Raw genomic sequence first — 20966 nt, 5'->3', positions numbered from 1 at the left:
AAGGGAAAAAGTGTAAAGGAGGTTTGTGAAGCAAGTTCTTTTGCATGTAGAACCTGGAAATGACTGCTGGGGAGGTGATGGAAGATGCAATTAGATATTTAAGAGGCATTTGGGCAGGTGCACAAGCAAACAGGGAATATATGGATGCAGACCACGTGCAGCACATGGAATTTGCATTAATTTCTCTCTGGGCCGCTGAAAGACCTATTCTGTTCTATCCGAGATGGCCTGTTTCCTAGGGAGAGGGTTAACCATTCTTTATTGATCATTCAGGTAGATGGTGAGGAATGGAAGGGCCGACGCCTAGTTACTATGGCAGGGCTGTTTGACTGCTGGAGCCCCCCCAGTGGAGGAGCGGAACTATATTCACATACGATCATCACTGTCAATGCTTCCAAAGCTATGGACTGGATACATGACAGGTTGGTTGGAGGGGTTTACATTTGTGGAGGTCAGACCTACGCTAATAATTTCTGACCGGCATTAGGTGGGAGGTCCATTATTTCTGAGGGAATCTGGCAAAGGTATTTGAAGTTTGTAAAAGCCTTGGCATACATTTCAAATTTAACGATGATAATTTAATTGATAATTGTGCTTCAACTATTAACCTGAGCTCTGGTCTTTCTGTCAAAGAACAGCAAAGTTCCTTTCGATGGCCTGGTTCCTGAGCCAGCACGTCTGATCTTTTATCAATTTGTTATTGTGGGTTCTTGTCTTGAATTGTCACTTGAGCTGACATTTGGGATGTCCTGAGGCTTTTTTTGCAGCTCTGCCTCCTTCCCCCACCCCCCCAGGACTTCTCAAAGTTTATGGGTCCCCCTTCCTTGTGAAGCAGTCAAGTTTTGGTTTCTTCTGAACTTCTCTCCTACTGACTACATTTACAAAAAAAATGCAATATTTGTGTTACATGAGGCTTTTACTTAAATGTGCCTTGGCCCCCTGGGGGGCCATTGAGAATGGCTGCTTTAGATCATCCTATACTTGGGATTACTTGCCTGAACAAGGCTCTCATTAAGGACCAGAGTCAATTATGTGATAGTAGCTATAGGCAGTTTTTATCTTGTCTTATTAAAGAAATGTTAACTTGAATATCTTTCTTGCCCAGCATAAACACAGGAGGTCATTCACTATTTCTACTATTCTCTGTGGCCATTCCTCTCAACAATAAGTACAACGTTTTGGATACTGTTGGGGGTGACGATCTACCAGGGACAAGTTGTAGTGGTCAGGTCTCTGGCACTGAGTCTGGCCCTTTGGCTGAGAAAGGAAGGGAAAGAGGGGAGTGATAGTGATTGGGAATTTGATAAGCGAACAGATATGAGATTCTCTGAATGAGATCGAAGCTCCCAGATGGTATGTTACCTCCCAGGTGCCAGAGGTCAGGGACATCTCTGATCAAGTCCACAACATTCTCAAGTGGGAGAGTTGGGATGAGATCCTGAAGATGGAATATAGATGAAAGAAGCTGAAAGGCAAGACCTCAGAGGTGATAATCTCATGATGTGGCCACCTTTGCTGGGTGCCAGTGAGGGTAGGAATAAGAAGTTGTGGCAGATGAATGTGTTGCTGAAGACTTGGTGCAGGGGACAGGGGTTCAGATTTGTGGATCATTGGGATCTCTTCTGGGGAAGGGCTGACCTGGACAGGGTGCACCTGAACTGGAGAGAGACCAATATCCTGGCAAAGAGCTATTGGGGAGGGTTTAAAGTAGTTTGGTAGGGGAATGGGAACAAGAAGGGTAGAAGGTGGAAAAACATGATGCAAGTATTGTGAGTTTGAGGAAGAGAAGAAGCATAAATGTAGTCATTTGGAGGGTTTGAAATGTATCATCTTTAATGCAAAGAGTATTAGGAATCGAGATGAACTTGGGACATGGAATTATGTGGAATTATAATGTAGTTGTTATGGAGACTTGGCTGGAGGAAGGGCAGGATTGACTAATACAATTACTGGGATTTAGGTATTTTAAAAGGAATAGGATGGGAGGTAAGGGGAGTTGTGGTTGATAATATGGCTTTAGAAAGGAGGGATGCTGTAGAGGGAGTAAAAACACAATGCTGGAGAAACAGCAGGTCAAACTGTACTTTATACAGCAAAAATAGATACATAACTGACTTTTCAGGCTTGAGGTCTTCATCTGAAAAAATGTAGGTAGGTGCCTGAACAAAATGGTAGGGGGAGAGGAGCACAGTCCCAAAGGCATGAGATAATGAGTGGATTAGGGAGGGAGGGTACACCAATAAGTAGGGGGAGGATGGATGGCTCTGTGAATGGAGAAGGAAGGGGTTGGAGAGTTGAAGGAAAGAAGGGGAAGGGGAATGGAGTGTAAGTTGGCAGAAACCCGAGAAGTCAATGTGATTGCCATCCAATGGAGAGTGCCCAGGCAGAAAATTAAGTGTTGCTCCTCCAAATTGTGAGTGGTCTTGGTAGGACAGTATGAGGCCATGGACAGATATGTCAGCATGGGAGCAGAGCATGGAATTGAAGTGGTTGGCTACTGGGAGATCCCTGTCACTGATGTGGACAGAGTGAAGATGCTGAGCAAGGTGATCTCCCAGTCTGCATCCAGTCTCTCAGAGGTAGTGAAAGCCACAGTAGGAGCGTCGGATGCACTAGATGACTCTGCAGATATACAGGTGAAGTGTTACTTCACTTCAAAGGACTATTTGGGGCCTCAAATAGTGGTGAGGGACGAGATGTGGGTACAAGTGTGGTACTTCCTATGGTCGCAACAGAACGTGCCAAGGACTATTGGTGAGAAGGAATTAGTAGATGAGGGAGTCACGGAGGGAGTGATCCCTACAGAAGCCAGAGAGGTGAAGATATGTCTAGTGGTGGGATCATATTGTAGGTGGCAGAAATTATGGAGGATAATGTGTTGGATGCAGAAGCTAGTAGGATGGTTGGTGAGGATAAGGGAAAGGAATCCTGTGTTACATCTGGAGGCAGAGGGGGCCAGGACAGATGAGCGGGAAATGGAGGCAATGCAGGTAAAGGCTTAGTTGATGGTGGTGGAGGTGAAGCCATGTTTGTGGAAAAAGGTGGACATTTTAGATGATCTGGACTGGAAACCTCTTGGGAACAGATACGGTGGAGACGGAGAAATTGGGACAGAGGAATAGAACTCTTGCAGGGGACTGGGTGTGAAGAAATGTAATCGATGTAGTTGTGTAAGTCGGTGGATTTGTAAAATGTGTGTCCTGAGATGGAAATAGAGAGATCAAAATAGGGGAGAGTATTGCCAGAGATGGACCAGGTGAATTTCGGATCAGGGTGGAAGTTGGCAGCTAAGTGAATGAAGTGGACAAGCTCATCATGGGTGCATTAGGCAGTCTCAATGTATTTGTCAATATAGCGGAGGAAGATGTTCAAGGGTGAAAGCACAGAACTAATGTGGAGGAAGTTTAGGGACCATTTGTGCTGCGTTCAGGATAGGTTTGTCCCACTGGGACAGAGAAAAAGATGGTAAGAAAAGGGAACCATAGTTGATGAAGCAGGTGAGGCAGCTAGTAAAGAGGAAGAAGGAAGCTTACATCAGATTTAGGAAGCAGGAAACAGGAAAGGCTCATGAGAGATGTACGATAGCCAGGAAGGAACTTAAGAAAGGACGTAGGAGAGCTTGGTATGTAGGATTAAGGAGAACCTCAAGACGTTCTATGTGTTAAGAATGATGGGGGGGACTGCTAAAGGATAAAGAAGGCAACATATGGCTGGAGGTGGAGGAGGTTGGGAATGTCTTAAATGAATACTTTGGTTCAGTATTCACAAGAGAAAAGAACCTTGATCAGGGTGAAGTCGGTATAGAACAGGCTTGTATGCTGGATGATGTTGTAATGAGGGAAGAGGAGGTGTTGAACCTTAAAACATTAAGATTGGTAAGTCCCTGGGACCCAGATGTGGTATACCCCAGGTTGCTGTGGGAAGGGATGGAAAAGATAGCTGGGGCATTGGCTATGATCCTTTGAGTCCTCCTTGACCACAGGGGAGGTGCAAATGGCAAATGTGGTCTCCTTGTTTTAAAAAAAAAGGTAATGGGGAGATCCTGGGAATGATAGACCGGTGAGTCTTGCGTCAGTGGTGTGTAAACTATTGGAGAGGACTCTTAAGGAAAGGATTTATGAGCATTTGGAGAAGTACAGTCTACTATATGGATTTTAGTATGACATTTGACACAGTCCCCCGTGTGACGCTTGTTCAGATGGACATGAAAGATGGGTTCCTTAGAACCTTAGCTATGTGGATAAAAAATTGGCTTTATTGAAGAAAGCATAGAGTAGTAATGGAGGGAAAATATTCTATCTGGGGAGGTCAGTGACTAGTGGAGTCCTGCAGGTATCTGTTCTGGCACCCTGCTCTTTGTGATTTTTATAAATGACTTAGATGAAGAGGCAGAGGATGGGTGAGTAAGTGTGTGAATAATACGAAGGTTGGAGGGGTTGTGGATACTGCTGAAGATGGTCTTAGGTTATAAAAAGATTTAGACAGGATGCAGAGTTGGGTGAAAAAGTGGCCAATGGAATTCAATGTGGATAAGTGTGTGGTGATGCATTTTGGAAGATCAAAGCAGAAGATTGAGTATAAGGTTAATGGTCGGATATTTATCAGTGTGGAGGAACAGAGGGACCTTAGGGGTTCAAATCCATACATCTCTCTAGGCAGCCGTGCAGTTTGATTGGATAGTTAAGGAAGCCTATGGGATGCTGGGCTTCATTAGTCGAGAGGTCATGTTGCAACCTCTGTGAGACCATGCTTAGAGTATTGTATTCACTTCTGATTACATTATCAGAAGAATGTGGAAGCTATGGAGAGGGTGTAAAGGAGATTTAGCAGGACATTACCTGGATTGGAAAATAGCAGAGCCTGGACTTTTCTTGTTGAAGTGAAGAAGGATGAAAGGCGACTTCATAGAGGTCTACAAGATTCTGAGAGGCATAGATGAGGTGGAGAGCCTTTTTTCTCAGAGCAGGAATAGCAAACAGCAGAGGACATCTCTGCAGTCTCCAACCAGATGGCATCAATATAAATTTATGTTAAACCCCTCCCCTTTCCCTTCAGTTTTTTCTTTCTTACTTCTAGAGAGTTCCCCTTCTGCTCTCACCCCCACCCTCCCCAATCACCTCAGCTTTTTTCTCTTCCACTTTCCCACACCTAAATCCACCCACACTCTTGGCAGTTGGCCTGTTCTCCTCTTCTCCCTTCTCTCCTCCCCGACCTATTCCTACTTTACTGCCTTCCCAAGGGCTCAGGCCTAAAACATTGACTGCCTTTTATTTCCCATGTGACCTGCTGAGTTTCTCAGGCACTTTTGTATGCTGCACATTAATAATATTTCCATCTTTGAAGGAGTGGAAAAAAAAGTGTTACTGCATTGAAGGGGCTAAGTAAGTCAGAGGTGTGGACAGAATGGGTGGGACTAGTGCATGAATTGGTTCTTGAACCATGAAGTTTTACTATGTCTCTTTCACTCTCCACATAGGATGCCTGCAATTCTGGATGGCGAGGAGGCAGTGCGTAAATGGCTGGATTACGGGGAGGTATCAGTCTCCGAGGCTATTAAACTGATCCACCCAACAGAATATATTGCCCTTTACCCAGTATCCACCCTGGTAAATAATTCCAGGAATGATGACATTGAGTGCATCAAACCCATAGAACTGGAAGTTAAGAAGGTGAGAGATTTTGTTTTCTAAAATAAGCAGAAAGATGTGGCAAGATACAGGCAACTTAATTTCAGAGAGCTTTTTCATTCCTAAAGCGCAGACTGGTAATGGTTTCTCTCCCATCTTGTCCTTCCTTCATTGGAGTCATACAGATTTGAGTGGAGGTTATTTCAGTGTAGTCTAGATCAGAGCACATTCCTATGCTGATGCATCCTTCATTTTGTTTACCTACCTTTGCTTCAAGGATCCTGAGCTCCTTTTGAGTCAAGTCTCTCTCCCCCAGGCACGCAAACACACTGGCAAAACGACAACACAAACTCTGATACCTTAGACATGTTTACAGGCACAGATACACACAGGTATCCTATCCTATTCTTGGGATATAAACTGTTCTGAATTTGCCTTTGTTACATCCTTAATACCTTTACAGATGTGTAAATGTCAAAATGTCAGTGCATTCAGCTCTTGGGAGATGCTACTGTGGTCCCTTTTCCACAATCCTTGCTCATTTCTCTAGACACTGTATTCAGTTATGCTTGATTTCCTCTGAACCCCTCTTGGATTGATTTAAATTTCTAAAGATTAAGGCAAAGCATTGCTGAATCCCAGAAAACTAGTAAAGGCAGGGAAGCTGATGCAAGCAACATTAAAAGGCAGAAAATGCTGGGAAACAGACAGTTCTAAAGCAGGATGCGTGTGGGGAGAAAACAGATTTAACATTTCAGATCAATCTCTCGTCAGAACCTAGTTTTTTTTGTGTGTGTGTGCCTGCGCGCGCACATGCATGTCCATAGATACTGTCTGAGCTTCATATTTGCAGCAGTTTTTTTTAGTCACTTTTCCATCAAAGGATGAGCTATGATTTTGCAATTGCTGTGTGGCTGTGTGTTAATATGTGCTCTATCGAGAGCAGTTGTGCCAGAGCCAGACAGCGAGATTTAGAATGAAGCTGTAGTAATGGATCACACAATTGAATTTTGAAGTTTGCCCATCCAGAGAGAACCTTCTGGCATGTGGCAGCATCTGTCTGTCTGCAACATGGCTGTGGGGAGCAGTAATGTAAAAATGGAATTGTTCATTCAACACACAAAAAAGAGCACAACACCAAGCATTTAAGAAATGGGAGCTGAAGAAATTATATGGACCGAGTGGTCACTTTGTAAGAAAGTGTCCAATCCTTTACCTTGGTACATATCTGCCAATCCTTCAGTGTTGACTTCTGCTTTTAAATTTGTTCACAGAGTAATCATCCAGTACTCTCGAGAATGATTGTACTTTGAGTGCTAGGTCAGTGGAACATATCCTCCTGGCATCTATAGTGTTTATTGCATGGAGTATAAAAGTATGGAAAGTTTGAAAGGATGTTGATGGATTGCATACAGTTTTGTTCTGCATAAATCAAAAAGGGTGTGCTTGCTTTGGAGGCAGTGTAATGAAGGTTTACCAGCTGGATTCCTGGGATGAAGAAAGGAGGTGCAGGATGGGTCCATACATAATGGAGTGAGTTTTATTCATTATCTCTCTCCTGGCAGCATGTTCCAGACAAAAGTTTCCAAGTAGTGTGGCAATCAGAATTGCACATGATACAGCACATGTGGCCAAACCAAAGTTTTATACAGCTGCTATGTGACTTCCCAACTTTTATACTCAGTACCCCAATCATTAGAGAATTGCAAACATTAAATTCAAGTCAGAGGGTGCGGAGGGCACAGGAAAGTGGCTTTGAGACCAAAAGTGGTTAGCTTGTCAGAGAGCAGAATGTGCTCTGGGCCAACAGAAGAACAAAATTTGCTGATGCTAGAATCTTGGGTAAAGTATGAGTCACTGGAGATCAGCAGGTGAAGCAACATCCATGGGTGGAAATCGTCATCATTTTGGATTGGGACCCTTTATGGAGATGGTCACAATAAAGAGCCTGACCAGGAACATTGTCCATTTCTACCCGGGATGCTGCCTGACCCCTCTGAGTTCCTAAATCAGCTTGTCGTTCGCTCAAGCAATGGGTCAAAATAGCTCCTCGGTTTCTTAGCTAATCTGAATAATTATAAGAACAATATTTTCACACTATTAGAGGTAATGTTACAAATATTGGAGGGGGACAAAGCATCGGACTCTAGTACATTGCCGATGGAAGAAGGTAGACCGATCTGAACTGGTTTTCTCTACTGTTGCCAATGTGAATGTGGCACAACATTACCATCTAGTGGTGAAGAGGTTTCATTCTGCTTTCCTATTGAGAGGCAAATCCAGTGGAGTGGGAGAATTTAACAAATTTTCCAGAGTACTATATTAAAGCCTTTAAAATATATTTTATTTTAAAAAAAAGAGTGATACAAATGCATTTTTGCACCTTTCAAACTACAAGTTGCTTTGATAAGTCTACATTTACCAGCTTTCAGTCTAAAATTGTTTGAAAATTACAGTTGGCTACATAATTGTCTATTAAACAGTAGTTCCACAGAAAATGGATTCAGTTTATGCATTACAATTGCACATATATTTTACTTGTGTCCTTTTCAAGTTTTTGAGTGTGCTATCTCATGGGTTATGTCTGTGTGACTGCAGTAACCCAGAGGAACGATTAAGCAATGTCAGAGCAAAATGGGCCACAGCTGAGGATCAGCAGCTTATTGAGACGAGAATGCACAAATCAGTGTGCTTCGTGCAAGCTGTTTACACTCTGTTGCTGTGGAGAAATGTGTCAACCTGCAGGGTGATTCAATTCCAAGCAGTTTGTGATTCGTGTTACCCAGACTATACACACCAAAAATCTTCATGTTTCCATCCCTCCTGTTGGCTGGTCTCAGCTGAATGACATTAAATAGGACACAGAGATTCCAAGTCAACACTCCCTCCTTGGCCCTGCTAGAAGTGGCCTTGAGGTATGAATGTGCAGACAATGCCTTCTGAGGCTCATTGTCAGGAGTCCCACATGATGAAGAGCTATTTGGATAGATGACCTATATATTTGGAGCAAGAGGGTAATACACACAAAGAGGGGAAATTCACTGCAGTTCTTTATATCTTTTTTCCTAGTGCATTTCTTAAAAACTGAGCTGCCTCTGGTTGAACTCCACGTCTTACATTTAACTCTGGCAAGAAAGACCTTTAATTAATTACTTGAATTTTGATTAGTGGAAGATGATTAAATTATGGAATAATATATGGGGAAATTAGTTTGTAAATGAGCTCAAATTGTGGAAGGACAATAACATGGTTCCATGTCACTGATAAAACAGAATCTATACCTCCTTATCTCTCTTCTAACCTCAACCATCACACTTACCTGATTCCATTCCATTAATTGTTGGGGAATCATCTGATGTGGCTTTGCTTCCAGCACTCTTGCCTCTGGTGTGTCTTAATTCCTCCACCCTCTTTGATTATTGGAATAAAAACTAAACTGCTGGAGGAACTCCACAAGTCACGCAGTACCTGTTTGGGAAGAGTTGTTGATGTTTCAGGGTGAGACCCCACATCTCGTGATTATTGGAATGTTTTTCAGACTTCTGTTCATCTTGGTCAGCGCAGAGGTCACCATAATGCTAGTATAGCGCCAACGACTAGGGTTCAAATCTAGCACTCCCTAAGAAGTTTTACATTCTTTCCATGATTGCTAGGTTTCCTCTCGGTGCTCTAGTTTCCTTCCACATTCCAAAGGCTTATGGGGGGCATTCGGTTAATTGGGTAGATTTGGGCAGCACCGATTCTTGGGCCAGGACATGTTACCGTACTGCATCTCTAAAATTTGTATTGCATGTATTCAATACCAAAGCCATTTTTGCATTATTCAGGCATCAATCACATCCCTCTAATTGGAGAGCTGTTTGAAACAACCAAACGTGTCATAACTCACCCTTGGTTGAGGTGTGGATCTGTTTACTCCTGTCACTGGCGCTGCCCAATTACAGCAATTAAACTTTGGTTCAACCCTGCTTCACACATCTGTCACCACTAGACTTGAATAGTTCAGTGTGTTTTCCTTGTCCTCTTCTCCATTAAGAAGGCTGCACTGCCACAGTCCTAATTCGATTAGAGTTTCAGAACCCATTGCTCAATTACAGTCATAACAGTATCAAGCAGGCCCTTTGGCCCACTAGTCAATGCTGGACAATTTGGCATTCTGGGCTTATCTCATTTGCCTATGTGTCCCTCCATGAACCTCTTATTGATAAATTTGTCCAGATGTCTTTTGAATGCTTTAGAATGTCCGCTTCTGGAAACTCGTTCCAGATAGGTGGAAATCAAAATGTGAGTGTAGAGATTTAAGGTAGAAGGACAAAAGCATGATGCTATGTGTTCTGAGTTGGTGAGGAAGGACAGACAGGGGACAAAACATAAATGCAGCCAGTTAAAAGGGTTGAAATGTATCTATTTCAACAGTAGTGGTATGAGGATAAAGAGGATCAGTACATGGGACTATGATGTTGTGGCCGTTACTGAAACTTGGCTGGAGGAAGGGCAAGATTGGCTGATGAAGGTACGAGGGTTTAGATGTTTGAAAAGGAATAGGATGGGAGGTTGAAAAGTGGAGGGGGGGGGGTTTAAGCAGCATTACTGGTCAGGGACAGTATCATGGCTATAGAAAGGTAGGACAATGCAGAGGGTGTGTCCAGTGAATCGTTGTGGGTGGAAGTCAGAAATAGGAAGGGAGCTATCACTGTGCTGGGAGTAGACTATAGGCCTCCAAATAGCCCTCGGGACACCAAGGAGCAGATAAGCAGGCAGATTTTTGGAATGGTGCAGGAAATACACGGTTGTAGTTATGGGTGATTTCAACTTCCCAAATAATGACTGGCACCTCCTGACTAAAAGAGAGATAAATGGGGCTGAATTTGTCAGGTGTGTTCAAGAAGGATTCCTGACACAGTATGTGAACCAGCTGACAAGATGAGAGGCCACACTAGAAGTGGTTCTGGGTAATAAACCTGGTCAGGTGATGGACCTCTTGGTGGGAGAGGATTTTGGTGAGAGTGACCACAGCTCCCTTAGCTTCAGCATAGATATGGAAAAGGATAAAAACAGACAAAATGGAAAAAGTGCTAACTGGGAAGGACTAATTTATGAAGGGATGAGGCAGGAACTAGCGAGAGTAATTGGAAACAGATGTTTAAGGGTGAAAATACAGAAGTAAAGTTTAGAGACCATTTGTGCAGAGTTCAGGATAGGTTTGTCCCACTGGGACAAGGAAAAGATAGTAGGAAAAAGGAACCATGGCTGACAAAACAGGTCAGGCAACTAACTAGTCAAGAGGAAGAAGGAAGCATATGTTAAATATAAGAAGCAGGAACTAGGAAGAGCTCATGAGAAATATGTTAGTCAGGAAAGAGCTTAAGAAAGGAGAGCTTGAAGGGGGCATAGGAAGGCCTTTGCATATAGGATTAAGGAGAACCCCAAGGTGTTTTATGCGTATGTGAAGAACAGAAGGATGACGAGAATGAAGGTGAGACTGCTAAAGGATAAGGGAGGCAATATGTGCCTAGATGCCAAGGAGATTGGGGAAGTCCTAAATTAATACTTTGTGTCAGTATTCACCAGAGAAAAGGACCTTGATGACGGTGAGGTTGAAATTGAACAGGTCTGTAGGCTAAACAATGTGAGGATTAAGGAAGGGAAAGTGTTGGATCTTCTTATAAAAACATCAAGATTGATGTGGAATGTGAGAGGATAGGTGGGGTAGTAGCTGTGATCTTTGAATCCCCTTTGGCCACAGGGGAGGTGCCAGAGGATTGGAGAATGGCAAATGTAGTTACTTTGTTTAAAAAAAGGTAATAGGGAGAATCCTGTAAATTACAGACCGGTAAGTCTTTTGTCAATCGTGTAAACTATTGGAGAGGATTCTTATGAGCATTTGGAGAAATGAGTGATACAAATGCATTTTTGCGCCTTTTCGAACTACGTTGCTTTGATAAGTCTACAGTTACCAGCTTTCAGTCTAAAATTGCTTTAACATTACAGTTGGCTACATAATTAAGGTCTATTAAACAGTAATTCCACAGAAAATGGATTCAGTTTATGCATGACAATTGCACATTTATTTTACTTGTGTCCTTTTCAAGTTTTATAGTTTACTCTAGGATAGTCAGCATGGCTTTGTGAAGGGAAGGTTGTGCCTTAGGAGCCTACTGGTAATTGAGTTTTTAGAGGAGGTAACAAAAGAAATTGATGATGTTTATTTAGGTGGTAGATGTGGTTTACATGGATTTTAGCCAGGCATTTGCAAGATCCCTCATCCAGAAAATCATGAAGCATGGAATCAGTGGAACTTTGGCTGTGTGGATAAAAAATAGGCCTGTAGGAAGAAAGCAGAGAAGGGAAGTATTCTTCCTGGAGGTCGGTCATTAGTGGAGTGCCACAAGGATCTGTTCTGGGGCACCTGCTCTTTTTGATTTTTTTTAATATAAATGACCTGGATGTAGAGGTGGAAGGATTGATTGGTCAGTAAGTTTGTGGGTGACATGAAGGTTGAAGGAGTTGTGGATGGAACTGAAGGTTGTTGAAGGTTACAAGAGGATATAGACAGGATGCAGAGTTGGGCAGAAAAGTGGCAGATGAAGTTCAATCCAGATAAGTGTGAGGTGATGCATTTGGGAAAGCTGAATATGGGGTTAATGGCCGGTTACTTAAGAGAGTGGATGAGCAGAGGGATCTTGTGGTTCATATCTCTCAAGGTCACCACACAGGTTGATAGTCAAGATGACCTATGAGATGCTGAGATTCATTAATAGGGAGATTGAGTTCAAAAATAATGAGGTCATGTTGCAACTCTAGAAATCTCTAGTAAGACCACACAGTATTGTGTTAGTTCTGGTCATCTCATTATTAGGAAGGATGTGGAAGCTATGGAGAGGGGGCAGAGCAGATTTACCAGGATGTTGCCTGGATTAGAAAACAAGTCTTATGAGGCAAGGTTAGCAGAGCTGGGACTTTTCTCTTTGGAGGTCTACAAGATTAGGATGCATAGATAGGTGGACAGCCAACACCTGTTTCCCAGGGCAGGAACAGCAAACACCAGAGGACATGTGCACAAAGTTAAGGGAGGGAAATTTATGGGTGACATCAGGGGTGTTTTTTTTAAATGAGTTGTGAGTGCCTGAAATGCCTTGCTGGGGATGGTCATGGAGGCTAAAACATTAGGGGTATTTAAGAGACTCTTGGCACATGGATGAAAGAAAAAGAGGGTTACAGGGTTTAATTTTTTTTTACCAAGGAATATATGGGTCGGCACAATATTGAGGGCCAAAGGCCTGTGCTGTAGTGTTCCATAAGGACAACTCTAAGTGGAAAAAAATACCTCTGTTCCCATCTAAATCTTGCCCTTTCACCGTAAACCTATACCTTCTGGTTCTAGAATCATCTACCCTGCCCTTGATCCTCTTTGTTACCTCTTATATTTAAAAAAAAAACTATGTATATCCTGTTGAAGGCCTAATCTAGGTAAAACCTACACAGTGAGTGGCAGGAATAGGGGGAATGTTGTGGACAGGAGGATCTAAGACTACAAGGTATATAGTACTTTGAAAGTGGAGTCATAGGTAGATAGGTTGGTCAAAAAGGCTTTGGCACATTGGCCTTCATCAGAGTATTGAGTATAGAATTTGGGAGGTCATGTTGCAGTTGTACAAGATGTTGACAAAACCCCATGTGGAGTGTTTTTCATGTTTGGTTGCCATGCTGAAAGAAAGATTTTTGTCAAGCTGGTAAGCATGGAGATTTAAAGATATTGCCAGGACTTGGAGGCATTTTTTTTGGGCGAGGTTGAGCAAGCTAGGACTTTATACCTTCAAGGCCTAAAATGTCAAAAATACGTTATATCTTTGTTTGCAATGGAAGCTGAAAGACCAGCTGAATTCCTCCAGCAATTTTAGTGTTTTTACTATCAGAGTGTCTGCAGGCTTTCATATTTCACTATTCCTTCAAGCATAGGAGGATGAATAGTATACAAAATCATGAGTGATTTAGATTGATGAGTCTTTTGCCCAGAGGACTCAAGTTTAAGGTGGTGGGTGGGGATATTTAACTTCTCTTTTAAGAGGGTGGTGGGTGTATGGAACGGGGGGCTGAGACAGATAGTATTGTCATGTTTAAGAAAAAAATTGGACAAATATATATTCATATGATGGAATTGGTTTAAAGTGATTAAGGCTGGTAGATTAGTGTGGATGGGCCATTTTGGTTGGCATAGGCAAGTTACCCCTGTTTCTAAGCTATACAGCTCTACAACACTGGCTCTAGGCTAGACAATGTCTGATTTTAAAATTATCCACAATAGTTTTGTTCCTTTATTTCTGTGATATGCAGTCTTTAAAAAATTGTCCTCCAATGCCAATCTTATTGTTTGATTCAAAATGCTAGTTTCTGTGTTGAGTCATGGGGCTGAGAGCCTTGTGGGTGATGGTGGTCAGGTTTAATAAAATTAAAGTCCTCAGTCAGATTCTGAGTGGCTGTGTTTTGGTGTTTACTTTTCCCCCTCTCCTAAACAGTGCAGGATGTTTGAGAGCTCAATGAAATTACACAAGTTAACAATCATGAGTTGGGTTTAATGTGCATTCATTGCCTTTTCCAGGAACCCACACCCACTGCCAGCAGCAAGCTGATGAGGAATTGGCTGCAGAACCCCTCACCCAAGAAAGAGCCAGATGCAGGGAACCCAATGGCAGTTAAGGTGGAGACACCAAAAAAGAGAGTGGGGTTATTGCACACATGGCTCCAGAAGACAGACGAACCTTTGGCCAAGAAGCAGTACAAGAACTGAGATACTGCCCAGCATTTGGGCAAGCTCAAGTTGAATGGAGTCTGCACATTAAATGTTTATATTTTAAGGGGAGTAAAATATCTCTCTCTGGTTTGTTGCATTAGTTTTTGTTTTCAGCTTTATCCTTTATGGAGTAAGTAGTGATGTTGCATCTTCCTGAAGCTGAAATGTATAAATGCCCAGTTCTTTTACCACCTGATTTAAAAAAAAAATTTTCTGATTGAGATTAGTTGTTACTGTGATTTGCTGTTTATTAAAAATGAAAATTAACTTTATGCACTGAAGGCATCTTAACCATTAGAAGTGTTGTATGTTTCTGACCAATGAATTTCTTTGAAATAATTAATAAATAAATTTGCCTTTAACTAAGCAGTGCCAGGCAATATGTACTAAAGATGGTGGTGAGTGATCTCCAGATTCTGTACTGTCAGCTGTGTTTGCAGCATTGCTGGATCAGGTATCTTTCCCTTGCCTGTTGTTTCTATTTCCAACAAAGTCATGGCTGATTGCTTTTCCCCGTTGATCACCTTCACTCATGTAGCCCTGCAGGTTGGTAAGTTGTGGTATGATCAGTATGTAATGGGTACTGTTAGGTGTTTACACATAATCTTGAAGACTGAACTCAGTATTTGGGCATTAGGACCCTGCGGAATGGTAATCAATGGGTGTACTGGTCTTTAGTAAATTAACAAACAGCAGGAGATGTAGAATGAACACAGAACAAGGATTTAGTGCAGAGCTTTAATTAGCTATTTGTTCTCAAACAAAGGAGGATACAATTAGATTCAGTGCTGCAGATTTTTCTTCCCAGCTTTGATTTGCTGTCCTGTAACCTCTACTCTTTCCATCTGTGACAAATTCTTTCTCAGTCTGGTTGAAGAACCTGGCTGAGGGTTACTTGCATGCACAGCAGTAAATGAATAAATTTATAAAGCTCCCCTCCAAAAATACTTCAGTCACCCAACCAATTCTAAATTATCAATAACCTTAACACAAACCTCCTGCCAAGTATCTGCATAGTGATTTAATATAACAGGATGGAGCATTGTAGCAAATAGCCTAGTTCTTTAAAAAAAAAACTTGCACCATCTCTCCATTCCCTATCTTCTGTGCTCCACCCTCTTCAGGTATGTATCCACATTATGGTAATTTTTCTTAATATTGGATTGGATGTGGTTCACAGAAATGTCATCCACAGGCCATTTTAGGATTCAGGTGCAGCCAAGTCACTCTTTTGCTCCCTATTTGTTATGTTCTCTTCTACCTCCCCATTGAGAGTGTATCATTATGTTACCCACCTACCAGCATGGTTAGTTCAATGCTGCGCCAGTGATTGGGGTTCAAATCCAGTGCTGTCTGTGTAGGTTTCTCCGGATGCTACCATTCAAAACATACAGTGGTTGTAATTGGGCAGCGCAAACCTATAACCATGCTGTATTTTTATGACTACCTACCTTCCATCAATTACAATTATTTCAAAATCAAACTATGAAGATCCTTGCATTTTTTTTGTATTAAAGGCCAATATAAATAGGTTAAAGTATTTTTTAAAAATTGTATAATACCCTGTTTGCTTGCAATTTAGTAGTGATATGCTAATCAGCATTTTACTGCTAGCCTTGTAATATTGCCTTTTGCATTCATCTTTTCTATCCATTCTGCACTCATTCTAACAGCAACCAAGCAATCAGAGCACTTGAGATCATAACAAACACCAAATTAACATCTGAAGCCAGGAATGCCTGCAGAACATGTTTGGCAGAGAATTAACACAGCAGTAAGCAAGTTTAACAAAGTACACCTGTTATTTATATTAAATCTTTCCAGGGAAAGGTTGGCTCATCTTGCTTAAATGCCTAGAGCCAGAGGACTATCTATGTAGGGCTAGACTGCATTCAGTCTAACATTAGATGTGCCTCCACTTCGAGGCCAGCTTCATCCATGGATAAAAATCTGAGATTTGAGCAATGGTTGTTTTCGTTACCCATACTTCCCCATGCACCTGGAACCACTCTGGGAAACACCGAGCAGTTCCAGCTGCATGTGGGATTATGGTTAATTAAGTCAGCCATTGACTGCAAAGTTCTCTCTTAGGGACGGGGTGACTGGTGGGGGAGGGAGAGAGGCACCCCCAATAAGATTTAGGCTGGCTGGTTGGAGGGACGAGAGCAGATTTATCCATGAGGGAAGGCCATTTACTGCACCTCTCCTCCCAGTCGACAGGTTAAATGTTGCTGATGGGTGACCACAAGATTTAGGTTGGTTGGGGGGGCAAACGGGTTCATAGTTCAATCACCACCAGCCAGAGCAGGAGAACTGTGTCCAGCACACCACCTCTCCAGCACATGAAACTGACAGGGTGCTCCTCCTCCAACTGCAGAATTCTCTCTTGGGGTGACTGGTGGGGGAGGGGGATCGTTAATAGACCAGGACTGCGGCACAAAGAAATCCAAAACGTGCATCCCCAAGAGGAGGCAAATTAGCACAGGCAGCCACAGAGCAACAACCTTGGGAGGTTCATTAGACAAATGTCGGCAGGAATTACCCAGGGTTCTGCCTGACACTGTTTAGGTCGAGGGCCAACCCCATCATCGTGACACCATCAGCCCACCCCTTGCAGAGGCTCTACATTTATGATGCATGATGGGAGTGCTCCGCTCCACCACTGATACTAGGTTGAAGAGGGATTAGAGTCAACCCCTTGGAGCCAATCAGAGCATTTATGATGGTAAGTTCTGGTAAGGGCAGAGAATCTCCATCTTTATAGTTGCATATTTTCCACTCTATAAAAGGGCCTATAAAAATATCTCAAGTGCAATGTAATTTCTTGCAAGTTTCATTTTTTTTAAAAATCACTGCAGCAGCACTAATCTAATTTTAAATATTTATTTTCATCCACGTCAATAGTGATGTACAACTCTTTGCAGTGAAGCCAAATAATTTAATTTACATTACCTGATACTTCTGTGTCATACTCGAGGAAATAAATCCAAGCCTGACATTCAGTGGAAGGAATCCTGTCTACTTCAGGGTTCTAGCATACTGCTGGTTAGTCCTGCTGCCTTGCACCTCAGCACCCAAATTTGATCTTTACCTCTACTGTCCATATAGAATTTGTATGTTCCCCATGAGCATGTGGGTTTCCTCTCAGTGCTCTGGTTTCTTCCCACATGCCAAAGACCTGTAGGTTAGGTTAAATGGCTGCTGTAAATTGTTTCTCATGTGAATGAAGGGAATGGAGACCAGAGTAATGTAAATGTTAGGTACAAATTGATAGGTTCAAGGGCCTGTTTCTGTGCTATATGATTAAGACCATGGAACTATCTTGGTCAGGCCAAGACTGTACTACTGAACCTGCTCAACAACAACTAGGCATTCAGTGGAGATGGTTCACAGCTCCAACCCTGACCTGTCAAAGTTACATCATGGAAACAGGCCCTTTAGCCCAATATGCCACATCAACCAAAAACTAGCCCCACCTGTGTTTGCCACTACCATTTTTAGCATTGCAATAAAATCTGTCTCAGCTACCTCCTGCAGCATCTTGTGCCATTTTCCCACAACTCTGCAGTTATCACTCAGGATCCTATTAAATCTCTCCCATCCCCCTCACCCATGTCCTCTGGTTCATCATTCCTGTATTCTATGTAAAAGCAGTGTTTATCTGATCTAGTTCTCTCATGATTTTAGACACTTCCTTGTGAGCATATGGATTGTTATGGCAGTTCTCTTTCTCTACATGCTGCTAGATTTCTATTGTACAATCACCTAATGCAGAGGTGGTGAAGGGTATATGAAAGAGTGGGTTACAGGGAAGCAAGAGGGGGAATGGATCTGTTCTGCTTGATTAATATCCTAACAAATGAAATTTATCCAAAACTGCTCTTGCCTGCCCTTGTTCACAATAGTGAGACAAGGCCTCTCTGTTCAAGCTATGGTCAGTTCAGCTAAGAGTTTAGTGGTAATTTCAGTGAAACCCTTTTAAAAAAAATCAGAAACTGATTTGTAATTTAGAGGGAGAAATGTCTTTCCAAAAATTAGAAATTACAAAACTAATCTGAAGCAGAATCCTGGTGAAAAAGTTAAATATCTGTTGAAAGTCGGGGTTGTGGGGGGGGGGAGGGAGAGGTTTCAGTAAGATTTTGGATAATGAGTGCAAGATATTTTAGTTTCTTTCTAGCTTTACCATGAGCATCAGAAACTCAACACCAGAACACCTGGGGCAGCTGAGGAGAAAATTTGATTGGCAGTTTAACCTTCTGACAGTATGATTACTTTCAGTGCCCAATCCTTGTCTGCAATACATGGAGAAGGGATAAAGAGGAGAAAATGAAATTTTAGTTCTTCTTCGCCTTTTTCTGCAGCCAGTCAGGGACATGTGGAGAAGTGTAACAGAATATTAGAGAACGATGACCATAAATTGTAGCACAACAGGCAGACCACATTGTTACTCAATGTAAACTGAAGCACACTAGACAGAATAAAAAGTGTATTCAGCAGATTGCAGGAAGGAAAACAAATCTTAATGGTCCTTTGTTCATTTCCACAATTTATCCATTTATATCTTTTTATTTAATCATTATGGACACGAAGGGGTGTTTAAAATTCCCTCATTTGCAGGTTTCCATAAAATAATAGTTATTAACACAATTGATAATTCATCAATCTTCTTTGCTTTCAGATGCAAACATTCCAACCCAATCTATATTCGACTAATGACCAATTCCATCCTTTCCCCATAAATGGCAATAAAAATTTGTGTTTCCTTAAATTTCCCCCCGCCCCCACCCCAGGTGACAAGGACTTTACCCAGATTTCTTCACAGAAGAAATTATCCAACAGAGGCCATGATGACATCAACAGGAACTTCATCTCTGCTTCGGGCTGTGACTTGCATTGTCACACTGTCCAGCAATGCCAGTCGTGCCCGCACAAGTAGGTCGTGACCCCCACGGAAAACGCCTGGAATGGGGGAAAAAAAAGATACTGGAGTGATTGTGGGGGAGATAGGTGAGTAACAGGCTAATGCCAGACAGCTGCTACAGCACTCCCCAAATGCATATCATCTCAGCCATCCCTAAAGAAAAACAAGTTTTGCCTCACTTCCCCAATTGGATTGATCACTGACTGCCTTACACTGAAAGTCATCAGTTAGGCTTCCCCACAAGGGGAAAACACCTCCCCTGTCTCCAAGACAATAGATTTATTTGACACATATAAATAGTTAAGGAAATTTGGCCCTGGTTAACGGAAAACTCGCCTTGTAAATTAACATCAAACCCTACGCTCAACCTGCTACTACTGCAGGAAAGAGGCCTGACAGGATGATTTGATGGCTACTGCTCCAGTGAGAAAGAATGTTCCCTTCTCGATAACTGCCAGTGCAACTTGACTATATAACTATGGTATTTTATAAATGCAAGTTTCTTTTACTAATCATTCTGAAGTATACAGCACCCAGGGAAGGCAGAGCAGAGAATTTAATTGCACCCTATTCTATACCTCCAACAAAAAACATGGCTGTAGCATATTAATGAAACCCAAGTCATATAAGTGGCTCCAATATTTTCCTCAAATTAGGGAGGATGTGCAGGAGTTATCAGCCATCTTACCTGCTAGGTATAATGTGTGTGAGTTCTTATTCTCCGGCACCTTATCAGATCTCTCACATGGCTGCATGCCCAGGAAGTTAACAATGTTATTCACTGCTTCTGTAAACACAAGGAGCACGTGGCTTACAATATAACATTTTACAGTACGGAAACAGGCTAAATCGGCCCTTCTAATCCACACCAATTTACGTGAAACTCCACTAGTTCCACCTACCCACTCCCTTGCCCATAACCCTCCAATCCCCCCACAAGCATGTACTCATCCAGCCTCCTCTTAAATGACAGAATTGACCCTGCCGCAACTACTTCCGGAAGATCATTCCACTCAGCCACCACTCTGAGTGAAGGAGCATCCTCTTATATTATTCCTAAAGTTTTTCCCCCTAACTCTTATGATCCCTTGTTCCAATCTCCCCTACCCTCAGGGGAAAGAGCCTATTCACATCTACTCTATCTTTGCCTTTCATAATTTTAAATACCTCTATCAAATCCCCTTTCAACCTTCTAAGCTCCAATGAATAATGTCCCAGTCTACTTTCTCTGTATTCAAGATACTGCAATCCAGGCAACATTTTTGTAAACCTTCTTTGCACCCTCTCTACCTTATTTATATCCTTCCTATAATTTGGAGACCAGAACTGCACACAATACTCAAAACCTGACCTCACCAATGCCTTAAACACCAATTCTATGCTATGATTTATAAAGGCCAGTATACCAAAAGCCTTCTTCACCACCCTATCTACATGGGAATCCACCCCATCTGCTGCATTAAGACAACTACATCTGCCCATAATTAAAATAACCAATTGTTTCACTTCAGTACCTGGTCCAAACTACAGCTAGTAGAGACACCAGCTGATCGCTCCAGGAGACCCAGGTTCAATCCTGACCTTGGTTGCTGTCCTGTGTGGATTTTGCACATTCTCCCTGTGACTA

General features: G+C 42.3%; 2 protein-coding genes across 4 annotated transcripts in view; one reads left to right on the top strand and one right to left on the bottom strand.

Moving 5' to 3' along the window:
• hmces (5-hydroxymethylcytosine binding, ES cell specific) overlaps positions 1 to 14784 on the top strand; it is a 49279-nt gene extending 34495 nt beyond the window's left edge. For both annotated transcript variants that reach the window (XM_069937349.1, XM_069937348.1), the window contains 3 exons: positions 274 to 422; positions 5477 to 5669; positions 14227 to 14784. In XM_069937349.1, the coding sequence (XP_069793450.1) occupies positions 274 to 422; positions 5477 to 5669; positions 14227 to 14415 (531 nt within the window). In that variant the 3' untranslated portion in view covers positions 14416 to 14784. The remainder of the gene's footprint in view (positions 1 to 273; positions 423 to 5476; positions 5670 to 14226) is intronic.
• Positions 14785 to 15142: 358 nt separating this feature from the next.
• copg2 (COPI coat complex subunit gamma 2) overlaps positions 15143 to 20966 on the bottom strand; it is a 109055-nt gene continuing 103231 nt past the window's right edge. For both annotated transcript variants that reach the window (XM_069937346.1, XM_069937347.1), the window contains 2 exons: positions 20028 to 20126; positions 15143 to 19377 (listed from right to left, as the gene is read on the bottom strand). In XM_069937346.1, coding sequence (XP_069793447.1) covers positions 19247 to 19377; positions 20028 to 20126 — 230 coding nt within the window. In that variant the 3' untranslated portion in view covers positions 15143 to 19246. The remainder of the gene's footprint in view (positions 19378 to 20027; positions 20127 to 20966) is intronic.

Source organism: Narcine bancroftii, chromosome 5, assembly GCF_036971445.1.
Source record: "Narcine bancroftii isolate sNarBan1 chromosome 5, sNarBan1.hap1, whole genome shotgun sequence".
Taxonomy (NCBI): Eukaryota; Metazoa; Chordata; class Chondrichthyes; order Torpediniformes; family Narcinidae; genus Narcine; species Narcine bancroftii.
This window is presented reverse-complemented; position numbering and strand designations above follow the sequence as displayed.